The sequence below is a fragment of the Marmota flaviventris genome, chromosome 14, assembly GCF_047511675.1.
Source record: "Marmota flaviventris isolate mMarFla1 chromosome 14, mMarFla1.hap1, whole genome shotgun sequence".
NCBI classification, from domain to species: Eukaryota; Metazoa; Chordata; class Mammalia; order Rodentia; family Sciuridae; genus Marmota; species Marmota flaviventris.
This window is the reverse complement of record NC_092511.1, coordinates 19946575-19969756: the sequence shown is the minus strand read 5'-3', so window position 1 is coordinate 19969756 and position 23182 is coordinate 19946575. Positions and strand designations below refer to the sequence as shown.

General features: G+C 47.9%; 2 protein-coding genes across 5 annotated transcripts in view; one reads left to right on the top strand and one right to left on the bottom strand.

Moving 5' to 3' along the window:
* The window catches only part of Otof (otoferlin), a 67777-nt gene extending 62154 nt beyond the window's left edge, over nt 1-5623 (top strand). For 2 of the 4 annotated variants that reach the window (XM_027933441.3, XM_071601419.1), the window contains 6 exons: nt 96-184; nt 1573-1671; nt 1806-2047; nt 2470-2648; nt 2735-2835; nt 4743-5623. In XM_027933441.3, the coding sequence (XP_027789242.2) occupies nt 96-184; nt 1573-1671; nt 1806-2047; nt 2470-2648; nt 2735-2835; nt 4743-4923 (891 nt within the window). In that variant the 3' untranslated portion in view covers nt 4924-5623. Of the gene's footprint in view, nt 1-95; nt 185-1572; nt 1672-1805; nt 2048-2469; nt 2649-2734; nt 2836-4742 lie in introns of those variants that run through there. The other 2 variants (XM_071601421.1, XM_071601422.1) reach the window with 2 other exon arrangements.
* Nucleotides 5624-6807: 1184 nt separating this feature from the next.
* Drc1 (dynein regulatory complex subunit 1) overlaps nt 6808-23182 on the bottom strand; it is a 39047-nt gene continuing 22672 nt past the window's right edge. The window contains exons 8-17 of the mRNA XM_027933375.2: nt 18385-18524; nt 16354-16488; nt 15748-15980; nt 12878-12987; nt 12053-12142; nt 11427-11513; nt 9615-9901; nt 8426-8569; nt 8045-8147; nt 6808-6998 (exon numbers count right to left, since the gene is read on the bottom strand). Of these exons, the coding sequence (XP_027789176.2) occupies nt 6942-6998; nt 8045-8147; nt 8426-8569; nt 9615-9901; nt 11427-11513; nt 12053-12142; nt 12878-12987; nt 15748-15980; nt 16354-16488; nt 18385-18524 (1386 nt within the window). The 3' untranslated portion in view covers nt 6808-6941. The remainder of the gene's footprint in view (nt 6999-8044; nt 8148-8425; nt 8570-9614; nt 9902-11426; nt 11514-12052; nt 12143-12877; nt 12988-15747; nt 15981-16353; nt 16489-18384; nt 18525-23182) is intronic.

The following is a 23182-nucleotide window of genomic DNA, read 5'->3' as shown; positions in this document are numbered from 1 at the left end:
AATTGATGACAGAACATGGGCTGGGAGGGTGAGGGAACTGTCGTTCCCAGAGGCAGAAGTCCCTGAGACATCTACCACGACCTTCTCTTCCTCAGGGTCGCCTGGAGCTATGGGTGGACATGTTCCCCATGGACATGCCAGCCCCTGGGACGCCTCTGGACATCTCCCCCAGGAAGCCCAAGAAGTGAGCTTCCTGGAGCCTGAACTACTCCCTTTTCTCCTTCCCACTGTGACCAGTACTTTCGGTTGGAGACACAGGCCCAGATGGCCTTAGTCAGTCCCCATTCCCTGGGTCTCAGGTGTGGCCAGACCTCCTGAGGGAGAAAAAGACTGACCCATGAGGTGTGGGGGGCCTGCTCTGGGTAGGTCCCTATTTGTTGGGACAGGGGAACACTCTCTACTCTGCTATGAGCAGGGGAGACGTGCCACACCCCAGCACCCCAGCACACGCCCATCCTTGCAAAGATGAGTCCACTGGTAGACACACCCACTCACCCACTTCAGCACACACACAGCCCTCCCAGGGCACCCGCATGCGTACCCACATGTGCACACGCATGTACAGGAAACAGAACCATCGGGGGCCTACTCTGCACAGAACCCCCGAGGGCCTGTTCTGTACCCTTGCGTCAGCTGCTGTCATGTCTTCTTTCAAGTCCAAAGAGGCAGGAGGAAGTGATACACTTCTGAGTCAGAAGCCAAGCATCTGCCTCTCCTAGTATACCCTGGCCAGGTCGCTTTGCCACCCTGGTCCTCAGTGTTCCCCTTTATAAGGTAGCAGGGTGAGCCTTACCCACTTCTGACCTCCACAGTGGCCTGGGATTCAGGTCAGCTTCCTGGTTATATGAAGCTGCATAGAGACCCACACTCAGGGGCTCCCATTCTTCCAATGTTGCCATCTTGATTTCTTGATGATTTATTTAGCAAAGGGCCCTGCATTTCCATTCTGCACCAGCCCCAGCAAATTATGCAACCTGTTCTACCAGAAATATCCTCCAAGCCTGAGCCATGGGCATGCTATTCCAGGTCCTACCACAAGAGGGCAACCCAACCATTCCCATCCATTTTTAGTGGAAGACTCAACCTCACTCTTGAAATATAAATGCCTCATTTATAATTACAGTTAAACCTCAAGGGGAAATTCTTCTTTGGAGACAGGACATAAAAATAACTAGAGTCTGTGGGTTTCCATCGCAGGCTTTTGGGCTTAAACTTCTCTTAAAACTGAAGAAGCTCTGATCTCTGGAGTCACATAGAGGTTGCTCCTGGCTCTCCAGCCTCACTTCAGCGCCCCCACTCTCCTCTTTGCCCCTCTCTGTCCTTAGCACCCTGTCCAGGAAGGAGTGTGTTCCAGCCTGACTGGACCTCCCCCGAGGCAGATGAGCATGTGCCTGGCTGATGTCCAGCTCACCTGGGCCCCACAAGACAGAGGCCTCCCTCTGGCCTCTGTTTGCTCTCCTGTCCACATGCCAGCCCAGGTCCCCAGGGTTTCTCTCACTGTCTCGTCTCCAGCACGCACCCCGCCCTCATAACCCCCACCCAGGCTGCTGATCGGCCCTCCTCCCTGTGTAGGTACGAGCTGCGGGTCATCGTGTGGAACACGGACGAGGTGGTTCTGGAGGACGATGACTTCTTCACTGGCGAGAAGTCCAGTGACATTTTTGTCCGGGGGTGGGTGAGAGAGAACCCTGTGCTGGGGGGCTGAGCTGGGCAAGCCTACCTTCCAGAGAGAAGAAAAGGGGGCTGTGGGGGGGTGAGGCCCCCCAGGGTATGGCCACAGGTCTGGAGCACGTGGCTCCTGGCAGGTGGCTCAAGGGCCAGCAGGAGGACAAGCAGGACACGGACGTCCACTATCACTCCCTCACTGGTGAGGGCAACTTCAACTGGCGCTACCTGTTCCCCTTCGACTACCTGGCAGCTGAGGAGAAAATCGTCATCTCCAAGAAGGAGTCCATGTTCTCCTGGGATGAGACTGAGTACAAGATCCCCGCGCGGCTCACCCTGCAGATCTGGGACGCTGACCACTTCTCAGCAGACGACTTCCTGGGTGCAGAGCAGGGCGGGGCCTAGCACCCAGAGCAGAGAGGCAGGGGTGGGAGAGGTTGGGATAGGTAAGCCCGGCTGCCCTTGTGTGGCCCATGAGAGCAGAGAGATCAGACGGGGTTCCTGTCCCCCAAGAATCCACCTAACCACACATGGGACAGATGTCCCCAGGGTCATTACCAAGGCAGGCAAAGTGCTTTGGACACATCAAACAGTGGGCAGTAAATGCTGATGGAGGGATCAGCAAGGATCCCTAAGGGGGTCGGGAGACTTTACAAGGACTGTGACAGAGGGGAGGCCCAGGGGGTAGTGGGTGGCAGACACCAGGAGATGCCCACCAGGCTGAAGGAGGGCCTGAGCAAAATGTGGGGACAAATCCCCTGCCCCTGTCACGCTTGCCCAGAGCTGACTCTAAGATTGCCACAGGGGCCATCGAGCTAGACCTGAACCGGTTCCCGCGGGGCGCAAAGACAGCCAAGCAGTGCACCATGGAGATGGCCACCGGGGAGGTGGACGTGCCCCTGGTTTCCATCTTCAAGCAGAAGCGGGTCAAAGGCTGGTGGCCACTCCTGGCCCGCAATGAGAATGACGAGTTTGAGCTCACGGTGGGCACCGCCTCCTGCTGGGGAGTGGGCCAGGCTGGGCCAGGGTGGAGTGGCCAGCCCTGGGACCTTTCTGTTCTTCTCTTCAGGGCAAAGTGGAGGCGGAGCTGCATTTGCTGACAGCAGAAGAGGCTGAGAAGAATCCAGTGGGCCTGGCCCGCAACGAACCTGACCCCCTAGAGAAACCCAAGTGAGTGCCCTGCCTGCCCGGACCCCCAGCCGTGCTGGTCTTAGGGGCAGAACAGGAAGGAGGGACCAGAACCTTCTGGATTTCTTGCCCCCACTCCTCAGGCAACCTGTGTTCCTTCCTGGGTCACAGCCACATTGTGGGGGAGCCCCCTCCTCCACTCCTGAACCCCACCACCTTCCTCTGAGCCAAAGGATGGGTTCAAGGAAGCAGCTCCTCTCCCCAGCCACAGAGGTAGAGGTTCTTCCCAGAATTTGCCAGCAAGCAGACCAGTGGTGGTGCTGGGCCTAGCTGGCCTTGAGGACCCAGAGCTCATATACTCTGCCCAGGTGGACCTCCCCTCAGCAGGGGCCCTTCACCAACCCAGCCCCAGCTCCCCCGTCCTTTCTTCCTGATGCAACAGCCGGCCCGATACAAGCTTCATCTGGTTCTTGAACCCTCTCAAGTCTGCCCGCTACTTCCTGTGGCACACCTACCGCTGGCTGCTCCTCAAACTGCTGCTGCTCCTGCTGCTGCTCCTCCTGCTCGCCCTGTTTCTCTACTCTGTGCCTGGCTACCTGGCCAAGAAGATCCTTGGGGCCTGAGCCCCACAGCCTCCCGGGTCTGGTACTTCTCCCCTCTGCCTCTGGACCAAGGGCTGCTGTCACATGGACACACACACACACACACACACACACACACTTAAACCATAAACACAAATGCTCATACACAAGCCCTCACAAACATTCAAACTTTCAAAACAGAATAATATTCTCAGAATTAGAAGTGGCTACTTCACATTTTTATGTGTTAAATCAGAGAGGTGAAGTAACCCAACCCAGTAAATTAGGGCAGAGCTGAGTGGGACTCCAGCCAAGGTGTCCAAACTGCCAATCCAGCGTTTTTCAAACTACAGCACCTCCCGTCCCAGCTACATTCCTTGCAGACTGTACTCCAATTTATTGACATAAAAAATTGATAGTGACAAGGACAGGGGAAAGGTTGAGCTAGGATTCCCCAGCAAGAACCTGAAATGACTTCCCCCATCAAGACGTCCCTGTGCGGTGCTGAGTCTGCCCTGTGGAATCTCAGTCCCATCCAGATTCAGACCCTCAACAGCCAACACTGAGCACCACCTCACGGGCTGAGAGCTTCACAGGCACTCTGCTTCACCATTTCACAGCCCCAGGAATCAGCTATGACTACCATCCATAGGAATGGAGGCTCCAACAGGTGCCAGCCATAGCTGGAGTCCAAACTAGACGCCCTGTGCCCAAAGTCCCTGCTTCGTTGTCCCATGTGTACTGAGCTCACTCTGGAGCATAGCCCGTGTACTCTGGGAGGTGCTGGGTAGCTTGACAAAGCATATTCAGTACTTTCACTTTATATCTGGATCTCTTATGAAAACTGCTGTTTTTGTAACAAACCTTAGTGGTAAAGCTCAGCGAGCCTCTTAGCTAGAGCATTTCATTTCCGCAGAAGGCAGAGCAAAGAAGGTGGAGCAGGTCGGCGAGGGCAGTGTGCCCTGCTTGGCCAGGCCTGGTGGGACATAAGTTTGTACTCATTATGAAGGAAGAGGTAGTGCCACACTGGTCCCCTGAGAACAGGGGACAACACAACCCTATATGATGAGCGGCTGAGTACAGGTCCACAGTTCCAAGGCCACTGCCCTTGCTTCAAGTGTCAAGGCCGAGGCCAGGTGGCTGCCCCATGCCCAGGAGCTCCATCTAGGGGCTTTGGGAGGAGCATGAGGCTCTGCAAGCAGCAAAGCTGGTGCTTTGACGTAGGCAACCCCCGGGCTCCAGCACCCATGGCTGAGTCTGCGGGGCTTGGTCTGCTTCAGGGCCTCTGGGTCTGGAAGGGGAGAGGATGGGTGCCTTGTGGGGGCTGCCTGTGCCACTGCCTGACCAGCCCCTCCCGCTCTCCCCCAGCCGGCCCGACACGGCCTTCGTCTGGTTCCTCAACCCGCTCAAGTCCATCAAGTACCTCATCTGTACCCGGTACAAGTGGCTCATCATCAAGATCGTGCTGGCGCTGCTGGGGCTGCTACTGCTGGCCCTCTTCCTCTACAGCCTCCCCGGCTACATGGTCAAGAAGCTCCTAGGGGCGTGAGGCTCTGCCACTTCCCTCTGGCACCTCTCCAGCCCCTGCTGCTGTTCCCTTCCTGCAGCCTGGACTCTCTCCTGCCCTCCCTGGGGAGCCTGAGGAGCCCCACGTCCACCCTCCAAGCCTTGGGCCGGGCCCTGCCTCCTGCCTGCCAGGCTGCCATCCGCACTGCCCAGACTGCTGCGTGCCCAGCCCTGTGCCTCAGATCCTGCCTGGGGGCCGGGGAGCGCGGGAAGAGGTGGGGACCTGGAGCAGGTCCCTCTTGCCCCACTGCTGGGGTCCCACCCTCCTTCAAGCCCTGCTCCAAACCCTCCCCTGGGGTTTCTGAGCCCAGGATTAAAACTTTAATGAGATTAACTAAGGAACACAGCCCAGTCCCAGGGAGCAAGAGGGCACCTCCACCCTGTCCTGTGAGCGCAGCCGATGCCACCAGTCCTGCCCAAAAGCCCCAGGGCAGCCGCTGTGTCTGCCCACGCTCCACTTGGCTCCTGTCCCTTCCCAGGCAGCCGCCTGTCTACAGGTGCCCAACCCAGGCCCCTCTGCCCAGGCGGTGCTCGCAAGCCCAGACAGGAGCACTGCGCTGAGCCCATGTCACCACGGCCCCACCCTTGAGGCAGTCCTGCCTGCCCAGCAGCTGCCGCCAGGAGTTTGTGCTTAAAGTGCTGCCCCTGCCTGCGACTGGGTTTCTCTTGGCTGTTTGTCCTTTCCTGAGTGTGATTTTTTCTCTTAATAAATCGAACACTGAGCTGACAAGTCTGTGTTGATACAGTGAGGGGAAAGCCACCTCCGTGGGGCACAGGTCAGCAGACAAGCTGGGTTGGTCAACTCTTCCCTTGTGGTGGCCTCTCGTGGCCCAGGGATCAAGATGAGCCTCAGGAACAGGGCTGCCTGCTCAGGCAGCTCACAGGAGGAGCCTCCCCCAGCCCAGAAGGCACACCAGGATGCACAGAGGGCCCCAAGAGCACAGAAAATGTCCCTCAGGCCTGCAGACAATCTGAAGGCTCATGACCCTATAAGAGCTCCAGCCTCCACCCATAGAAACCAGCTGCCCCCGCTCTTCCTTAAATACTGCAACCATAACTCCCCCACCTCTTTCTTTCCCTTTTGTCCCTGCAAAGATAAAGGAAATGATAAATTCCTTGGAGTACATTTATAAAGTAGTACATTTCTAACATATTTATTCAGGTTCTAACCTTCTGCTGTACCTGAGTAGACAGAAATGCATCTGTTACAAAAATGAGGAAATGCTAATGGAGCATGCTTTTAAAATCCTTGAAAAACACCATTTATCCCTGGATTTGGGCTTGCCCGTGTTCTTTTTTTTGTTCATGTATGTTCTCAAAATCTCATGTGTGCTGTGCTAATTCAAGAAGAACAGTTTCTTCCTGGATTCCTGATTTGATTGACTTAATTATACATGACCTAACTATACTCGAATATTACGAATATAAATGGGTAAAAGTAAATTACTCTTCTGAAAATGTGTCCTGTGCTTTTGACTTTTTAAGTTCCATAAATACAACAGTCTTCATTTTCTTAGAGACTCAGTATCATTTCTAAACCAGAAATATTCTTTTTTTTTCTGCTAATGATGCTATAAGAAGGAAAAGAAAGTTTTCTGCTTAAAAATATATAGTTATTGGATATTTCTAGCTATGTTAAAAATAAAATATGGTTTCAAACTGGAAAAAGAAAAAGAAAAGAAACCAGCTGTCCCCAGAAGCAAGAAGGTGCCCCAGGCCACTGGCCTCAGCCTGGTCACACACCAGGACCTGAGCCCGGGAACAAAGTTCCCTCATGACACACACATCAGATCTGGCCTCTTTACAGAGATTCAGCCACAGTTTTCAAAAAACTTTAATCAGAACTATAGGAAACAGGTGACTCGCTTGTTGACTTATTTTGACAGCCTATAAGACAGCTCTGGAAAATCTAGAGTGGGCTCAGATCACTAGATGACAAGTGCCAGCTCTGGCACCAGCCCCAGTGCCAGCTAGGGCACATCAGCCCTTTGAGGTCCACCTCTATTTTGTGGGTACCCGGAACACATGAGTCGGAGGAATCTGCAGTTCGGAGTTTATCTGGAAAAGAAAGTGAAGGTCATTCCTTCCCCCAGGCCCTCCTTCTTCTTGTCCCCTGGGATTCCAGTGCGCCTGCTAGCTCTCCCTGAGTCCCCAGACCCCTGCAAGAGTTCCTCTCAAAGCTAACGCACACACAGAGCGCAAGGCTGCCGGGCTTCCTGTTCCCCTGGGCTCTGGCCAGCAACCTCTCCTAGTGTTCCCCCTGCCCCCACCTCGCCATTGAACCCCCCTCCCCTCTTCACTGGCCAGTGCACCCCCTCCCCTCCCCCAATGCTCTTGTATACAGCATCCATGGAAGCAAGGGCCATATGGTCCCCAAATGTCTGAGTCCTGTCACAGGCCAAGAGGCCATCATGATGCCAAGGCTCACACTATCTGCCTTTCAGGTGTAGCCTAGGACCTGAACTAGGCTAGGGACATGCGTCCCATGCTCGGACTCGGGGCTAGCCTCAGCTGCCTCACATGTGTGTAGCTGATGACTAATGACCCTCCGGGCCACAGGACAGCACTGTGCTAAGGACAGGAGAGGAGAGCACATGACTGTTACAGCAGTACGGTTCCGATCTCCTCGGCCGGGCCAAGGGAGACACCACGATTCCTGCAGGAGGAGGCACAAAGCTGGGCAGAGCCCATGTGCCCAGCACAGACACCTCTCCCCATGAGGGCACCCTGAGTCAAATCACAGGCCAAGGAAGCTGATCTGGCCCTGGCCTCTGGGGGTCTCCCTAAGCCTCCAGGTTTTGCTGTCTTTTGTGAAGTGGGAGGACAGTTCTACCTCACACAGGTTGTTAGAGTGGAGAAAAACTGGGGCCTGTGTAAGCTGGGAAGCTGGCTCTGGCACTACTTGAAAAACAGTCCCAACCGGCTGGTGCCAAAACCACAAGCATCAAAGAGACGTGGTCACAACCTGGTTGCCAATACCCACTGCCCTGTCATTGTCTCCACCTGAGGTGCTACTGTTGCTTTGCATCCCGTCTAAACCACCTGGCCCCTGGGGAGGGGCTCCTCCTTGCTCCCAGCTATGGCCCGCCCTGCTGCCCACCCACCTTGGAGTGGAGATACTGCTGCAGCAGCATCTGCAGCTCCGAGTTCTGCTGCTCCAGAGAATTGTTTTCTATCAGCAACTTGGCTCTCTGGGTCAGGACGAGGCTTTGGGTAGGAAAACAGGTTAGAGACCCACTGAATCCTCCATCCTCTGCCAAGTGAGGACCAGGACCTCTATGTTTGTTCTGGCTAGACACAGAGGAGGACCACAGGCTAGTGACAGAACAGGGCCGGACCAACCAAAGCTCCCCCTACCCCCTCCACCACACCCAGCTTTTCTCCTCAAGACTGAGTGTGACCTGGAGTGTGGCTGTTCAGAGCAGGGTCTGCCCCCACAGACCTGCCCTGCTCCCTCCTCCTCCTGGCTCATGACACACACTTACTGGTACTTCTCCAAGGCTGTGTAGAGAGCATCCCAGAGGTTCTGCTTGGAGGGAGGGATAACTGTAGTCAGGGCCTTCCAATAATCAGAGTCCTTTGAGTTATCTCGTGAAGAATTTGCCATTCTCATTGTTGCCCGGATGTTCCTGCAGGTCAAGAGCACTAATGCCATGATCTCCACCTGACACCCAAGGCCCCCAAGCAGTGCTAATCTCAGTGCCTGAAGTCAGTCACAGACATCCTGCCTTTCCACCTGCCACCTTCCCTCCCAGCTGTCCAAGTCTCTTAGATTATGGCAGATTCTCAGAAAGTACACCTGCTTCCATGTTCCTGACTGGGGCTATTGTTCCCTCCGTGAAGGTAAAAGTCTGTGTTGATACAGTGAGGGGAAAGCCATGTCTCTTTCTCCCAATTTTTTGTTCACCTCACTACTTTACAGCTTATTACTATGCCTCCCCCTTTTTCCGTGAATGCATCCTGACATCAGCTCTTAAACTCTGGCACTTTCTTCCATGCCCTCTATGATGTCTTTAACCCAGAACAGCATTCCCTCCCACCCAGACAAGCCTCTCCATTTCTCCCTGTTTCCAGCATCACCTCTGTCTGCTATCAAAAGGATCTTTCTAAAGTGCAAGTCAAATCATGGCTCCCCAACTGCTTCATATCCTCTCCCAGCTCCAGTCACCAGGGCAAAGGCAAAGATCGTGGGCACACAGGCAAGGCTCTCCAAGAGCTGACCTAGCTCCCCACTCACTGGTCCCACTCCCAGACACAGGGCACTCTTGCCATCTCTGCCATCATGACTCCTGAATGTATCAGGCCTCCCCCGCGCTATGATGTCCTGAAAAGCCCTTACCCCTACACTTTGCCCACCCAGTTCCAGTGCCATCTCCACCCCAAATTCTCTCTGATATGCCAAATGGGGATGGCCATCTCCCCCTCTGAACAATGCCACACCTCACATAGGCTTTGATGTCATTCTGACCACAAGGAGTTACCCTCGTTTTGCTGAAGCATGGCAGACCTCAATAAATGTTTGGTGAACCAGTGACGAATGGGGAAAGCATCAGTCAGCCCTGCACCCCACTTCTTTCCTCTCTGCCCAGCAGCCTCTTCACTCACTAGCCTCTGCTTGGCTCCCAGCACCCACGCCTCCCAGGTCTCAGGCAAGCCCTCTGGTGCCCTGCACACCTGGGTTTCTTCAGACCCAGGACAAAGGCCTCCAGAACCTTGAGAACCTCATTGGGGTGGATAAGCTTGGGAGAAGGCGGGGCCTCCTTCTCTTCCAGCTCTCTGCCCACAAAGCTCTCCTCCTCTTCCCCCTCCAAGGACTCTGCCTCCTCCGTCTCCTGCTCTGACTCCTGCTCCGGCTCCCGCATCATATTCTTCTCGAGCCCTGTCGCTGATATCAAGCTCATTCTCTCCAGAGCTGACATGAAGCTTGATTGCTCCAAGTTTGCTTGAGTCCAGGAGCCGATCTGGAGAAGGGCGCACAGGAGAGAGTGGGTCGGGGACACACACGCACCAGTGTGTGAAGAGAGACAGGAAGAGAAGAAAACAGAGTTTACAGAAAGTCACAGAGACAATCGCACAAGGACAGAAATAGGAGAAAGACGGGAAGAGATGGGGGATGGACAGGAAGAGGCACGTGGGGCAGGGGAGGGCTTCAAAACAATGACAAGGTTCTGCTTCTAAATCTGGGTCCACAGGTGTTCATTGACTTGATATCCATAAAGTGGACATGTCATAATTGTCATTTTGAATCATAATACACAGGCAATTTTTTAAATTTAAGAGTTCTTCTGTCTCCCAGGTTATTCAGTTTATATCTTATAGGCAAATTAATGTTATGAAGAAACAGTATGTCTATATAAGCAAGTAGATATGTAAACACATAAAATACTTTTCCTTCCTATTTTTATGTAAATGATACTACTCTATACATGTTGTTTTATAAATTGCTCTCTCTCTCTCTCTCTCTCTCTCTCTCTCTCATTTGTTCTTTTGGCTTACAGACTTTTTGTATAAATATATAAATAATTTCCTGTTCTTTGTTTCCATTTGGTTTTTTTAAAGTTGTACAGTATCCCACTATGTAGGTGTTCTATATATTATCAAATAAATTCCTCGATGACAGACATGAAGGTTGTTTCCAATCTTCTGTTACTTCAAATAATTCATTGAAATAAATAAGCCACAATAAACACATCATTTCAACTGTATTGAGACATACCTATAGAATAAAATTTTAGAAGAATAATTGAAAAGTGTATAGAGTTTTGTAATTAATACTGTCAAATCATTCTCACTTGGAGGTGACAATGTGCACTCCTACCAGCAACTTAGAATGTGCCCATTTCCAACACACCAGTCATCACTGTTGTCAAATGTTCAGATTTTTGTCCATTTCACCAACTCTTTTTGGAGACCTGTCAGGAAACTCACTCACATTTTTTAATTCTTTTTTTGTTTTGTTTTTCTTTTTTGTGGTACTGGGGATCAAACCCAGGGCCTCATACCTGCTAGGCAAGTACTCTACCACTGAGCTACATTTTCAGCCCTTAATTCCAATTTTTAATTTTTGAATTAAAATCTTGTGTCTTTTTAACATGATGACCTCTTCAGAAGAGTTGGTATTTGGTTCTCTCACTAAAATCAGTTACAACAAAGGTATGTATAGCATTACAAACAATCCTTGCTTTTCAGGAAAGTGTTAATGGTCAAAAATGATGGACTGTGGTGGCCCAGATCTTATAGTGGCTGAGGCCAAGCTTTGAGGGAAGGCCCAGGGAAAGATCCCTTGGATCTCAATATGACAAGAGCATCTCTCCCCTCATCACTCTTCCCTTTGCAAATATAGAAAATAATAATAAGGAAAACACTGTTAGCTATTCCTGGTGTAAACTCCCAAGATTGCCCAGAAGTGTTACTTGAAGGCAGCAATGCCCTCTGGGGGGCTTCCTGGAGAACTGAGATGCCCTTTTCAGTGGCACCTCACCTTACCTGGCTGGAAGATAAATGATGGGTTCGGTATTCAAGGAAGAACTTCACCAGTTTATACAAGTCATCCTCGCTCTCGATTCCAAGAGCCTGGGGGAGGGGATAGGTCACTGTTCAGACACCATCAAAGAGATCCCAGGCTTGGGATGCTGATCTCAGCTCCTCAGAGGAGAAGACGCGGCAGCTCCACTGAGCATGCCTGGAGCCTGTTGTGGCCCAGAGTAGAGGACATTGATCCAACACTGAGAAGCTACATGAACTGGGGGACATCAGAATAGAGAAACGAAGCTCAGAGGGAAGCTGCACGTCTGGTAGGTAGGAGAGAGCTAAGGGGGCACCAACACACACCTGAGTTGGGTTGAAGGGAAGAACCTACAACCTGAGAGCCTGGCCACAGAGTGAAGCCAGCAGGAGGTCAGGGAAGGGAGACATCTAAATGGGGCCGAGGCCCGTTTGCTGTGCAGAGGGTAAGTGAAGGGAAGGCTGTGACAGTGAGCCCAGAGAAGCCCCCACGAGACCTGCACCTAGTCTCAGGGCTGAGGCAAACCAGAAAGTCAGAGGGGCTCTACTAGAATGAGGCAGGCTTTACCCGCTGGCACCCCACGTCCTCACAGCCCAGTGGGACTCACTGAGAAGATGGCGTCCAACTTCAGCAGATAGCATTCGTTCTTCTCCAGGGGAAGGAGAAGGCTCAACAGCTTGCTCTCTATGAGGAAACCCTGAGGAGGAGGAGGAGGAAGGCATCACCAGTTGGAAACGGGGCTCAGGGTCTGCAGCCACCTTCTGTGTAACTCTTGAAGGACAACTCCACAGGCGGAAGCCCCTGGGCTGAGACTCTGGGCAGCAAGGCCCCCAGAGGAAGGCCATCGAGGGACGCCTCTGAGCCATTCCCAGGGAGCAAGGCCAGGAACATCATGGTGTAGACTGCCCCCCACTTCAGAAAGGTGCTCATTCACCTTGCCCACAAGCCACTGGGCAGTCCAAACCCAACCCAGTCACAGGGGCCCGCCTCACCCATGTTCCCCAAAGAGCTACACAACCCAGCAATAGGCCCTGCATGGAGGAGAGGAAGGCATGGCGGAGGGTGGATTCAGAACTCAGAGCCTGTGAAGTGGATCAGGGAGAGGATGATTCCAATCACCCAGAGTAACCTCAAAATGAGCCCCTAGATGAAGGCCACAGCCAGTGTGGCCACAGCACCTGGTAGGTGGGTTCATGGAGGTGAGACAAGCACTGGTTTCAGTTATCAGGAGCTCCCAGCTCCCCTGGACTACACCTTGCTGGGCCAGCTCAGAGGCACAGGCTCTCTCGTGAACTGGCCCCCAAGTCCAGCGCCGACCCCAGCTTCACTCTTGAGACCCACTCTCTGGGAATGGCCAGGGGAGGGCAGCCACTCCTGACCCCAGGCTGCACAGAGCCCAGCAGGACTCAGAAGCAGTCCTGGCTGGCCTCACCGACTCATCACATAGGAGCATCAGGATCTTTCTGGTAGTTTTTGCTGAAACTTGCTTGGGCAGGTCCAGGTAAGAGGATTCTGAGGCATTCTCTTCTAAGCCATCCTCATCTGCAGATGGGTCACAGAGAGGATATGGGGGAAAAAAGAAAGATAAGTTTTTGGCCTTTGAAAAACAACTGAACCTCTTAAATATAGCTCTTAAAGCCCCTAAAGGAAGCCTATGATGTTGGGGACAAGGGCTTGGGGAACCGAATCAGAGACCACCTGGAGAACTCCATCTCACTTCCCCAAACTGCATCTACCCAGAGCCTTCTGTTCAAAGTCCAGCCCTGAGCAAAGAAGTGGGAAGGAGAGACAAACCTATTGATTCTCATTTTGGAAACAAACTAAAGCATGATACTTGGTTCCTAAACCTGCAAAGATTAGAAGCAACCAACTAGAAGATGGGGGGAAATATTACCAACAAGAACTGATGGCTGCCAGGCATGGTGGTGCACGCCTGTAATCCCAGTGATTCAGGAAGCTGAGGCAGGAGGATCATGAGTTCAAAGTCAGCCTCTCAGCAACTTATTGAGGCTCTAAGCAACTCAGTGAGACCCTGTCTCAAAATAAAATACAAAAAAGGACTGGGGATGTGCCTCAGTGGTTAAGCACCCCTGGGTTCAATTCAAAAGAAAGAAAAAGAAAGAAAGAAAGAAGGAAGGAAGGAAGGAAGGAAGGAAGGAGGGAAGGAAGGAAGGAAGGAAAGAAACTCATAGCTGAGAGCAAGAGCCAAAATTTTAATTAAATTTTTAAATATTTTATACTATACATTCCTTATCAGAAAATGGGAATGAAAGTCATTTTATTACCAAGGTTTTCCTGGTCATTCAAAAGGGAAGATAATATCTATGTCTTTGAAGAGCCCAAGATATCAAATTGCTGGTGGAAAAGCAAATGTATGGTGTCACCTCTGTGCAGCAATATTCAAAAAAATTACACAGGCATTTTCCCTTTGATTCAGTAATCCTACTTCTAGGGAGCCATACCAGCAATCCACTAGCAAAAACATGAAAAGATTCATCTATTTGTTGTAGCAATGTCTGTAATCACAAAAGCAAACAAAAGTAGCCCAATGATGATCAACCAAGGGCTATTTGAATAAATCATGGCACAGACACAAATCGAGAGCCATGTGAGGAAGAAGCAGCAAACACTTCTTTTACTACAATAGGTGAAAAGAGCAAAGTAGAAACAAGCACAGCTTTCACTTTCCTAAAAAAAAATTAGTTGCCATGAATAAATATGCACAGATATTTATATATTTATATTTGTTTATAAAGTAAAGCAAAGCAAGAAACCTAACTATGTATCCAGTGGGTGAAATAAACCAAGCAGAAACTATTACAAGTGACTTTAAAATGCAATAATCTATCTATACATCCCTAGTGAAATATATTTTAAGAACCAAAAGAGCTAAAGTTTAAACTCTTTTTAATAACCATTGTTGGGGATGGAGCTGTGGCTCAGTGGAAGAGCACTTGCCTTGTATGGGTGAGGCACTGGGTTCAATTCTCAGCACCACGTAAAATACAGGTCCAACAACTAAAATATATTTTTTACAAAATAACCATTTGTTCTTTGTAGGGTAATGTTTTCTTCTGAAAAAGTTGTGGTGTTATGGGGAAAGCAGATGAGAAATTATTTTGAAGTCAGTATCAAGTTTTTCAAATTGGGAGAAAGAAAATACACTTTGATAAGGTTATGTAAAACTCCTGGCATCTTCTTAATTGGGAAGTATTAGGGTGAATTTGATTTATTTGATCATTAAAAAAGAATCCTATGGGGCTGAGGCTGTAGCTTGGTGTAGAGTGCTTGCCTGGCATGCATAAGGCATTAGGTTTGATCCTCAGCACCACATAAAAATAAACAAATAAAATACAGGCATTCTTGTCCATTTATAACTAAAAAAAAATTTTTTTTAAAGAATTCTATGTACCCTCAGACCATTTCCTATTTGAAAGGACCAGGCATCCATGGAGAAATGGCCAATTCCAGACTTGAGGTAGGAAAAGTAAAGTGCTCCTGGAATATCTAGTCATTCTGAACAGCCAGGAAGCTACTACTACTGGGGCTGTGTCAAAAGAAGCCAGATGCTAGCATGAAAAGATTCCCACAGTAGTACAATTTGAGCATCAGTATGGATATTAATTATAGCAAATTCAGATACCTCAAATCTGTTTCAATCCATGCATTTATAATGATACTTTAAATAAAATCCTCATTGACATTTAGGAGGTGCTAGAAACCCAATCCATGATTCTAAAAACAGGCAAATAAAGAAAAACACAGGGCTGGGGATATAGCCCAGTGGTAAAGCACTTGCCTAGCATGTGAGGCCCTGGGTTCAATCCCCAGTACTAAAAAAAAATGGGCATCTATTCTGCTTTTCCTACACAAACTGCATCTCAGCAAATAGCTGATGAGAGAAAGGTTCTCTTCAGAAATGTTCTAGCTAATAAATAAAGATATAATGATATAATTTAAAATATCACTATTTTGCAATCCCAATGCCATTAATGGCTTTCAGACAAAGATTCTTGGTGGCCACTGACATCACAAGGAGACAAACACATTAGTTGGTTCTGATAGAGGTACACAAGAGTACACTTGGCAAAAATAAATTGAACCTGCATCTGATCAAACTTTCTAGGTCTTACCACCAGTGTAGACTCAATGAAATGAGAGGTGACTTCAAAGCTGTGTCAACCAATCATACTCTACACCTCTGAGAGGTCGGTTTCCTTATCCATAAAATGGATGGACTGACCAGTGTCCTCAGAGGGCCCCTCCACACTAAGGCTCTGTGGCTGGCTCTGCTCTAGTCACCTGCTTGCTTCAGCACCTCTTCTACTATTTGTTTGGCGGTCTTCTGTGGCTGCTGGGAAATAGGCCCCACATTCTTCAGGAACCAGAAATCAGGTGCTGTCCAGGGGAGACCCAGATGCTGCATATGGATGATCCTGTCCACATCAAAGGCTCTGCCTATTAGCCCCTTCGCCTCCTCTTCATTCATCAGCCAAATCTCTCGAAACTTCTCAGCATCAATAATAGCAAACTGTCTGTGAAGGAGAGTCACCAAGCATGGCCAGATGACCTCACAGCCTGGCCAGGGTCCCTCAGTTGGCAGAAGGGCAAGAACATGAGCAAGAACCATGGAAAATCCTGGGCCTGCCCCAATCCCTAAGCAGCTAATCCCACCTACAGTGAAATGGAAGCCATCCCAAAAAGAAACAAGAAAAGGCAGGTGACACATTATTAAAGGGCCAGAAGAACAAAGCACACAAGATTCTTCAATGTCCTGAGCACCAAAAAAGCTGGTCATATCAAATCTAATGAAATCACTGTTACCATGCCACTACCAACTCTCCCTCTTCCCCCAGCCCCGACCTCTATCCTAGTACAGATGCCTTAGGGTCCAAGGCCCTAAAATACCTCATGGCTCTCTGTAGCTCCTTGAACTGTATCACAAGACGCTTGTATTCTGAGGTCAGAGAATGGTTCTCCTCCTGGAAATGCTTTACCTGCTTGGCATATTTTGATCTCAGGTTGTTGAGTACATCCTGCAGGCTGGTTGGAGAAACAAAAGTTAATCCACAGCTACTAGAAGGTGTAAAGTTGTTCCTCTCATCCACACAATGCAGCTCCACAGTAAATCTAGGGTCAGAATGGTGGAAGGGCAGAAAAGCCTCCCACAGATTCCAAACCCAGCTCCTGCTATGGTCAAGGAGAAGAAGGCAACAGGAGCCAATGGGAATTTAAAACAGTCGAGAAGCCCAGGCCCACCAAGAGGCAGCCTCCTGCTCCCGAGTGGGGATGAGTCCTCCTCAACACACCCCTCCTCGGGGGTCCTCCCCCAGGCCCACCCTCACACGTTCACCTCATCTAGCTCATCGAGGTCATGATTTGCAGGTTGGTTTCAATTCTGAAACCAAGAAAACACTAACACTGCGTGCCACAAGCCTGTGACGATGACTCCTCCTTCCTCAGAGCTGATGCTGTTCTCAACCCACTCACTCACTCACTCACTCATTCGTCCATCCGACATGAAGTGCCTCTCTCGAGTCAAGGATATGTTTGAAAACAGGACGCTGTCAGCCAGTCAAAGACAGGCATTACTCACAGTAAGGAGTGAAAAGTGCCAGGGGGCAGCTTGCCAGGGGAGGGGAGGGGTCCAAAGGCGCAGACCAGCGAGAGGCGGTTAGGACCTGGCCAGCGGCACCCTGATCCACTGCTTCTCGTAACTTCTATTGCCTGCCCGTGTCCTGCCCACTTCACTATTTCACCTCTTTGGGAAGCTTTCCCAGACAGCTCCTTCTCCCTGTTCCCCTAGCTAGGACGGGGCGTCGACTGGGATTTTCCACAAATATTGCTCCCTAACTGCTCTTGTCTCTCAGATAACCACACTAAGATGCCAGCTCATTTTTTCAGTATCATTTTCTGTTACAAGTAACTATCAAAAGGTCCACTATTGTTTCTCTATGTACCCAACATTCGTCCAAAATGTAAAAACAACTTACTAGAAGAATTTTAAATAATACTAAGTCATCTGGCATTGGGGTAAATCCTCAATACTGTTTCCTTCTTTAAACAAAATGTATTATGTTATCTGATCCTTAGAGCCCAGTACAATGCTCTAGAACTTAGGAGACAATTCCTAAAGGAAGAAAGGCAGGAGAGATGGAAAGAAGGAGACAGAGGGGCTGGGGTTGTGGCTCAGTGGCAGAGCCCTTGCTTTGCAAGTATGAGGCACTGGGTTCCATCCTCAGCACCATATCAAAATAAATAAATTAAATAAAGGTATTGTGTCCATCTACAACCATATATATACATATATATATACATATGTATACATACATTTTTTTAAAAAAAAAGGAGACAGAGAAGAAGGGTGGGAATGGGGAGGATGAGTGAGAAATTGCAAGCAATCAGTACCTTTAAGGGAACCACAGTATCTGTACAAAAGCAGCTGACTCAATGACATTTACATTCATTTTGTAGTTATAATAGCAAAAGATTAGAAGCAAACTGTATCTATCGGTGGAGTGGGTTAAATAAATTACAGTTCATCTACACTGTGGAGCCCTGAGCAGCTTCAGAAATCACGTGAAAGCTCTCTATGAACATGAAGGGAAAGGCCTTCAAGATACAGAGTTTTGCTTCTAGAATGCCATCCCTTGTGTAAAGGCACAGGAGGAATGAGAATATTTGTGTGGTGTACCACATAAAGAAAATCTGGAATAGAAAAATGAATAAGTGCTTCAGAGGGGAGAGAAGAGCAAGACAAATACTCTGCTTGGGAAGAAAGTAGAACCACTTGAGTATAATCTTTTCCAAAATAAAATTCAGAAAAAGTTAGTTATATTTTTAGTAGGTTTCTATCCCTTCAGGAGACAAAAGTTCACACCCATCCCTAATCTCAGCATGGAAGGACCCAGAAGAAAGATGCTCTGTGTGCCAACTTACCGATTGATCTTCCTCTTTTGCTGGGATTTAATAACTGTACTTTCCTCATCTCTCTTCTTCAGCACCTGGAAGTTGTACTCCAACTTCTCTTGGTTTAGCTGATAAGTTGCTTTCATCTGCTGAAGCTGTTGCTCAAGAATCTAAAGTTTAAAAAGATTTAAAAAAAAAACTAATAGGCTCTGATATAATTTTTTGTGCTGAGAACCTCAAGTCACGCCAAAGGAAACTTAGACACAAAGCGCCTCAACCTGGACTCTTAGAATTTCTATTAAAGAGTCAAATTAAAAGCCAATTAGATAAAATACAAATCACTCATCTCTAAGCCAAAACCTGCACACCCAAAGCCAAAGAAAGAGCATTTTAGGGCTTTCGAGTCCAACTAATCCTGCTACTTTGCATCAGGTCTTTTAGAGATATGAGCAACCTCACTGAAAACATTATAAAAAAGAATGTTGTTGCAAAAATTTGAAACTTTCCTGCTCTGATCATCCAGAATGGTAGTGTTAGAGTTAAGCAATTTAATAGCACTTAATAGGAGGTCAGACCTCCTACTTTGGATTTCTATTATCTGGACTCACTCATTCAGCAAATATTTACTGAGTGCCTTATATATGCCAGACATTATCCTAGGGGCCGCTGGGAAAATACTGGTGATAAGTAAGCACCAGTGATAAGAACACAGAGGTAAGCACTGGGTGTTATGGGAGCAGGAAAAGGGCACTTTCCTTGGACATGAGGGATTAAGAAGGCATCCCTGAGGTCTCAGCATGCCAGCCTAGGACCTTGAGAATGGGTAGAAGTATTCAGGTGACACTGAGGGGAGGAGTTCTGGAGGGAGGAAATGGCATATACAAAGAAACAGAGGCAAAGGACAAAGAGGCGCCGCAGGGTAATCATAAGCATTTAGGATGTGAAGCACAAGGCAAGCAACGGTCAGAGATGAGGCTGAAAGAGCAGCAGCACCTACCACGCCAGGAACGTAAAGTATTATCCAAAAGCGAATGGAGCACCACTGAAGGTATTTAGTGGATTGGGAGCGGTGACCAGTCCTGCCCCGTGGAAAGCGCACTCTGACAGTTTGGTAGGGGGAGTAAGAGGCAAGGTTGGAGGGAAGGCAAACATAGACAGGCTGACCTGCTCCTGCAGCCTGAGAGGAAGGCAGGGCTGGAGAGGACAATGAGGCACAATCAGATCTTGATGAAACAGCCACAGGCCACACTCTTGCCTCCCTCTTTCCTGTGTCCCTCCACCAGGCCAAAGACGAGCCAAGGAATCCACTGAGGCAGTGATTCCAAGAAGCTATTTCAACCCCCCTCTGGGTCATCTTCCAGGAGGGTGACTGGCGAGGAGATGACACAGAGAGGAATAAAAGCAGTGACTTTTTCAGCTCAGGAGGTGCACCATTTTCACACCCCATGTGGGATCCACAATCCCCTTTTAACCAGGGGAATTAATCAAGCATATTCTTCTTAACCACTGCAGAGATATTTCGATTTCTATGATATATTTGAACATCTTCAAAACAGAAGCCTAGAATCTCTATTCTTTAGCAGGTGAAGAGCCATATTGGTCCCTGAGACAATAACTAATTGCATCTCTCAACTTCTCTGCTTGTTTAGTCCACTTTTTACTTACTTTTTCTGATTATATGCTTTTCTTTGTAAAAACTTTTCCGGATTGCAGTAGCAAAATGTGCTCATTGTTGAAAATTTGGAAAGTACAGCAAATGAAAAAGGAGAAGCCAGAGTAAAAGGGAGAAGAAAAACTACCTGTAACTCCACCACCCAAAGGTAACTCTGTTAACATACTTCATGTTTCCCTCCTGTGTACTTTACATGGTTGCAATCAAACTATGCCGGTTTGATTGTAATTCCCTACTTTTCTTCCTTAACATTGTTACATAAGGATGTTCTGTATTAGTAAAGTTTTATTACTATCATTTCAATGGTGCAAAATACTTTTAGATATTATATTATTTTATCATATATGAAATGTTTATGTTTATCATATATCATAATATTTTACCATTTCCTCACAGATGTTAACTTTCTTTGTTTCAATATTTTTCACTACTATATAATAATGCTAGTATAAATCATAAATAAAACTTTAGGGTTGTTTCACTTATCTTTAAGGTAGTTTCTTAGAAGTGAAATGAGAAATGACTAGGTCAAAAATTCTCATATCAAATTGCTTTTGAAGAGCAAAAAATGATTTATGCTCCCACTGGCCAAGGGTGCAAGTCCCCACCTCACCACTCCATTTAAGAACTGAGCCTGCAGGCTGTAGAGTGCGAAGTGCAGAATGGCCTAGGTGAGGTGCTCAGGGTGGGGCAGGGAGCTGCCAGGAGCCTCACCTGACCCTCCCTGAGCATGACAATATTTAATGTTGACATTGCTGGCATGTTCAAGAGCCTAAAGGCCTATGAGAGATGCCGATAGCACAACCTCAGTTCAAGTACAATGATCTGGGTCCTGCCCTCTTCTAGGGATGGTCCTGAGTGTCTCTTAGGAAAAGGGACTCAGTAGTTCTTCCTGGAAAGCCACAATGATTTATGTCCCCAATCTTCTATAGGAACCAGCCATGCTGCTTCAAACATGACTGACCCAGCTCCTAACCCAGTGCATCAGGAATCAGCACAAACCAAACACAAATGGGATAGACGTAGGGAGGCCAGTGGTCTGTGAGGTGGCACAGCATGAAAGTCCAGGAGAAAAGCTCCATGTTGGGTGGTGGCAATCTGAGAAAGCACAAACACTCGCAGAAAGGAGGTCTCCAGAGCTGCTCTGGATTGGGGATGGCAGCCAGCAGCTGATGCACTCTTCCCTGGGGCTCAGAGTGCCCGCGTGCTCTGGCAGCTTCCAGAGGCCTTCCTGCTTCTTGTAGTTTCGCAGTTGGTCCCTGTCACTAGGACAGAATTTCCCAAAAATCTATTTGGTCATAAAACAACTCTTACATTTGTAACACAAAAAGTGCATGAGGACTTTAAATATAAGCTCCATCACATAAACTCTCATAAGTGTCATTCTTAAAGGCAGATCATGATACCATATGTAAATAGACTATGCATTTTTCCTACATATTTTATTTTTAAATAGCTTTTATTTTTTAAAAGTTAATGTATGCATTACCAGAAAAATAAAAACACAAGCAAAGAACAAAGTCACCCAGTCATAAGCAGCTTAGTTGGACATGTCACTCCAGGCCATGCACATACATACACACCATCTCATTTTGTGTGACTGAGATCATAGTGAGTATCACACTTTTCCACATCATGAATATTCACCAGTTCAAAATCCCCAAGCTACATGAATATTTTTGATAACCAAGAATACACTACACCAACTCAATCTGTTACAAAAAAAAATGTAATCCTTTCTTGGGGACAAAAATTTCACTGAAGACAGAAATGGCAACAGGACTCCAGATAGACATGTTGGCAGAGCTACAACTAAGATAATGCGTTCCCTTGATGCTCAATTTAAAATGAGACAAGGCAACAGAATACACCAAGAATAGTGTTTCTAAGAGGGTTTGTTTTCAGACTTCTACTACTAAAATATTAGCAAGAAAGCATGTTCCCAGTGAATTAAAGTATTCCTATAGTATAGCCAGAAGATGCACATGCCTCAAGACTCACATCAAATGTAAATCCTTGAGCACTTGCTCCCATCTCTCCCTGCATCCTTCCTTCTGCCCTCCGCAGCAGCCTAAGGAACAAGTCCTGATAGGCCTGCCCAGAGATAAACAATTCCATGTCCAAGATGCATCTTTTCTATCAAATATAACAAAAAGATATTGGCTAATGCACTAGCTCTACTTTTTATGATACACTGTCACCTCGGGACATCCAGAAAGCTTATACCTTGTGAGATAAAGCATAAACTTTGTGCAAAATAAACACAAATACTTTACCAAAATTGCACACAGCGATCTTTGGTTATATTCTAAAACTGTCTTCCAGATACGAGATACTAGCAAGGAGCACTTCCCCTCACCCTTCCTCTTCTCCCTCTTCATCATTCCAGTGACTAAATTCAGGACTGCATCTAGCACCAAGAGATAGATTAACAAAGGTCATTACCAGAAGACAGTTCTTCCTAAAACCAACAAAAAGATATTGATGTATGGGTTATTTGCTACTTCTAACAAACTTTGTGCATTCTCATTTAATACCCCGCAATATTAACTAAAATGTACATATAACAATAGCTAGGCCATCTGAACTAATCTAAGGGCACAGAGTGCTTCTCTATGCATGCTTTCTCCTTCCCCCACCCAGCACCCAGCAAACCTTCAAGATATCAAGTTCAGAGCTGGGGTTGTGGTTCAGTGGTAGAGCACTTGCCTATTGTGTGAGGCACTGGGTTCAACTCTCAGAACCACATAAAAAATGAATAAATAAAATAATGGCATTGAATCCATAAACAACCAAAAAAAAAAAAGACATTAAGTTCAGCAGTTCCATTCCCCTAAATCGCAACCATTCCTATGTAGTCATGAAAAATACTTTAAAGGGCATTACATCAACCCTCTACTTTTACCATGTGTTGTGCACTTTTAAATATCTAGAAAGACGAGATGTTTCCAACAAGGACTTACGTTTCCAACTATACGTACCGGAGCACTGAATAAACTGCACACACTTACTTAACAAAGACTAGACTTTGAAGCAAAAAAGAAAAAAAAAAAAAACAAACTTTTCAAAGGCTAGAATTTGAAAGTGTCTTCCAAACAGGAACATTCTGGCCTAGAAACCTTCCCCTTCTCATCTCTTATCAACCCAGGGTTCAGA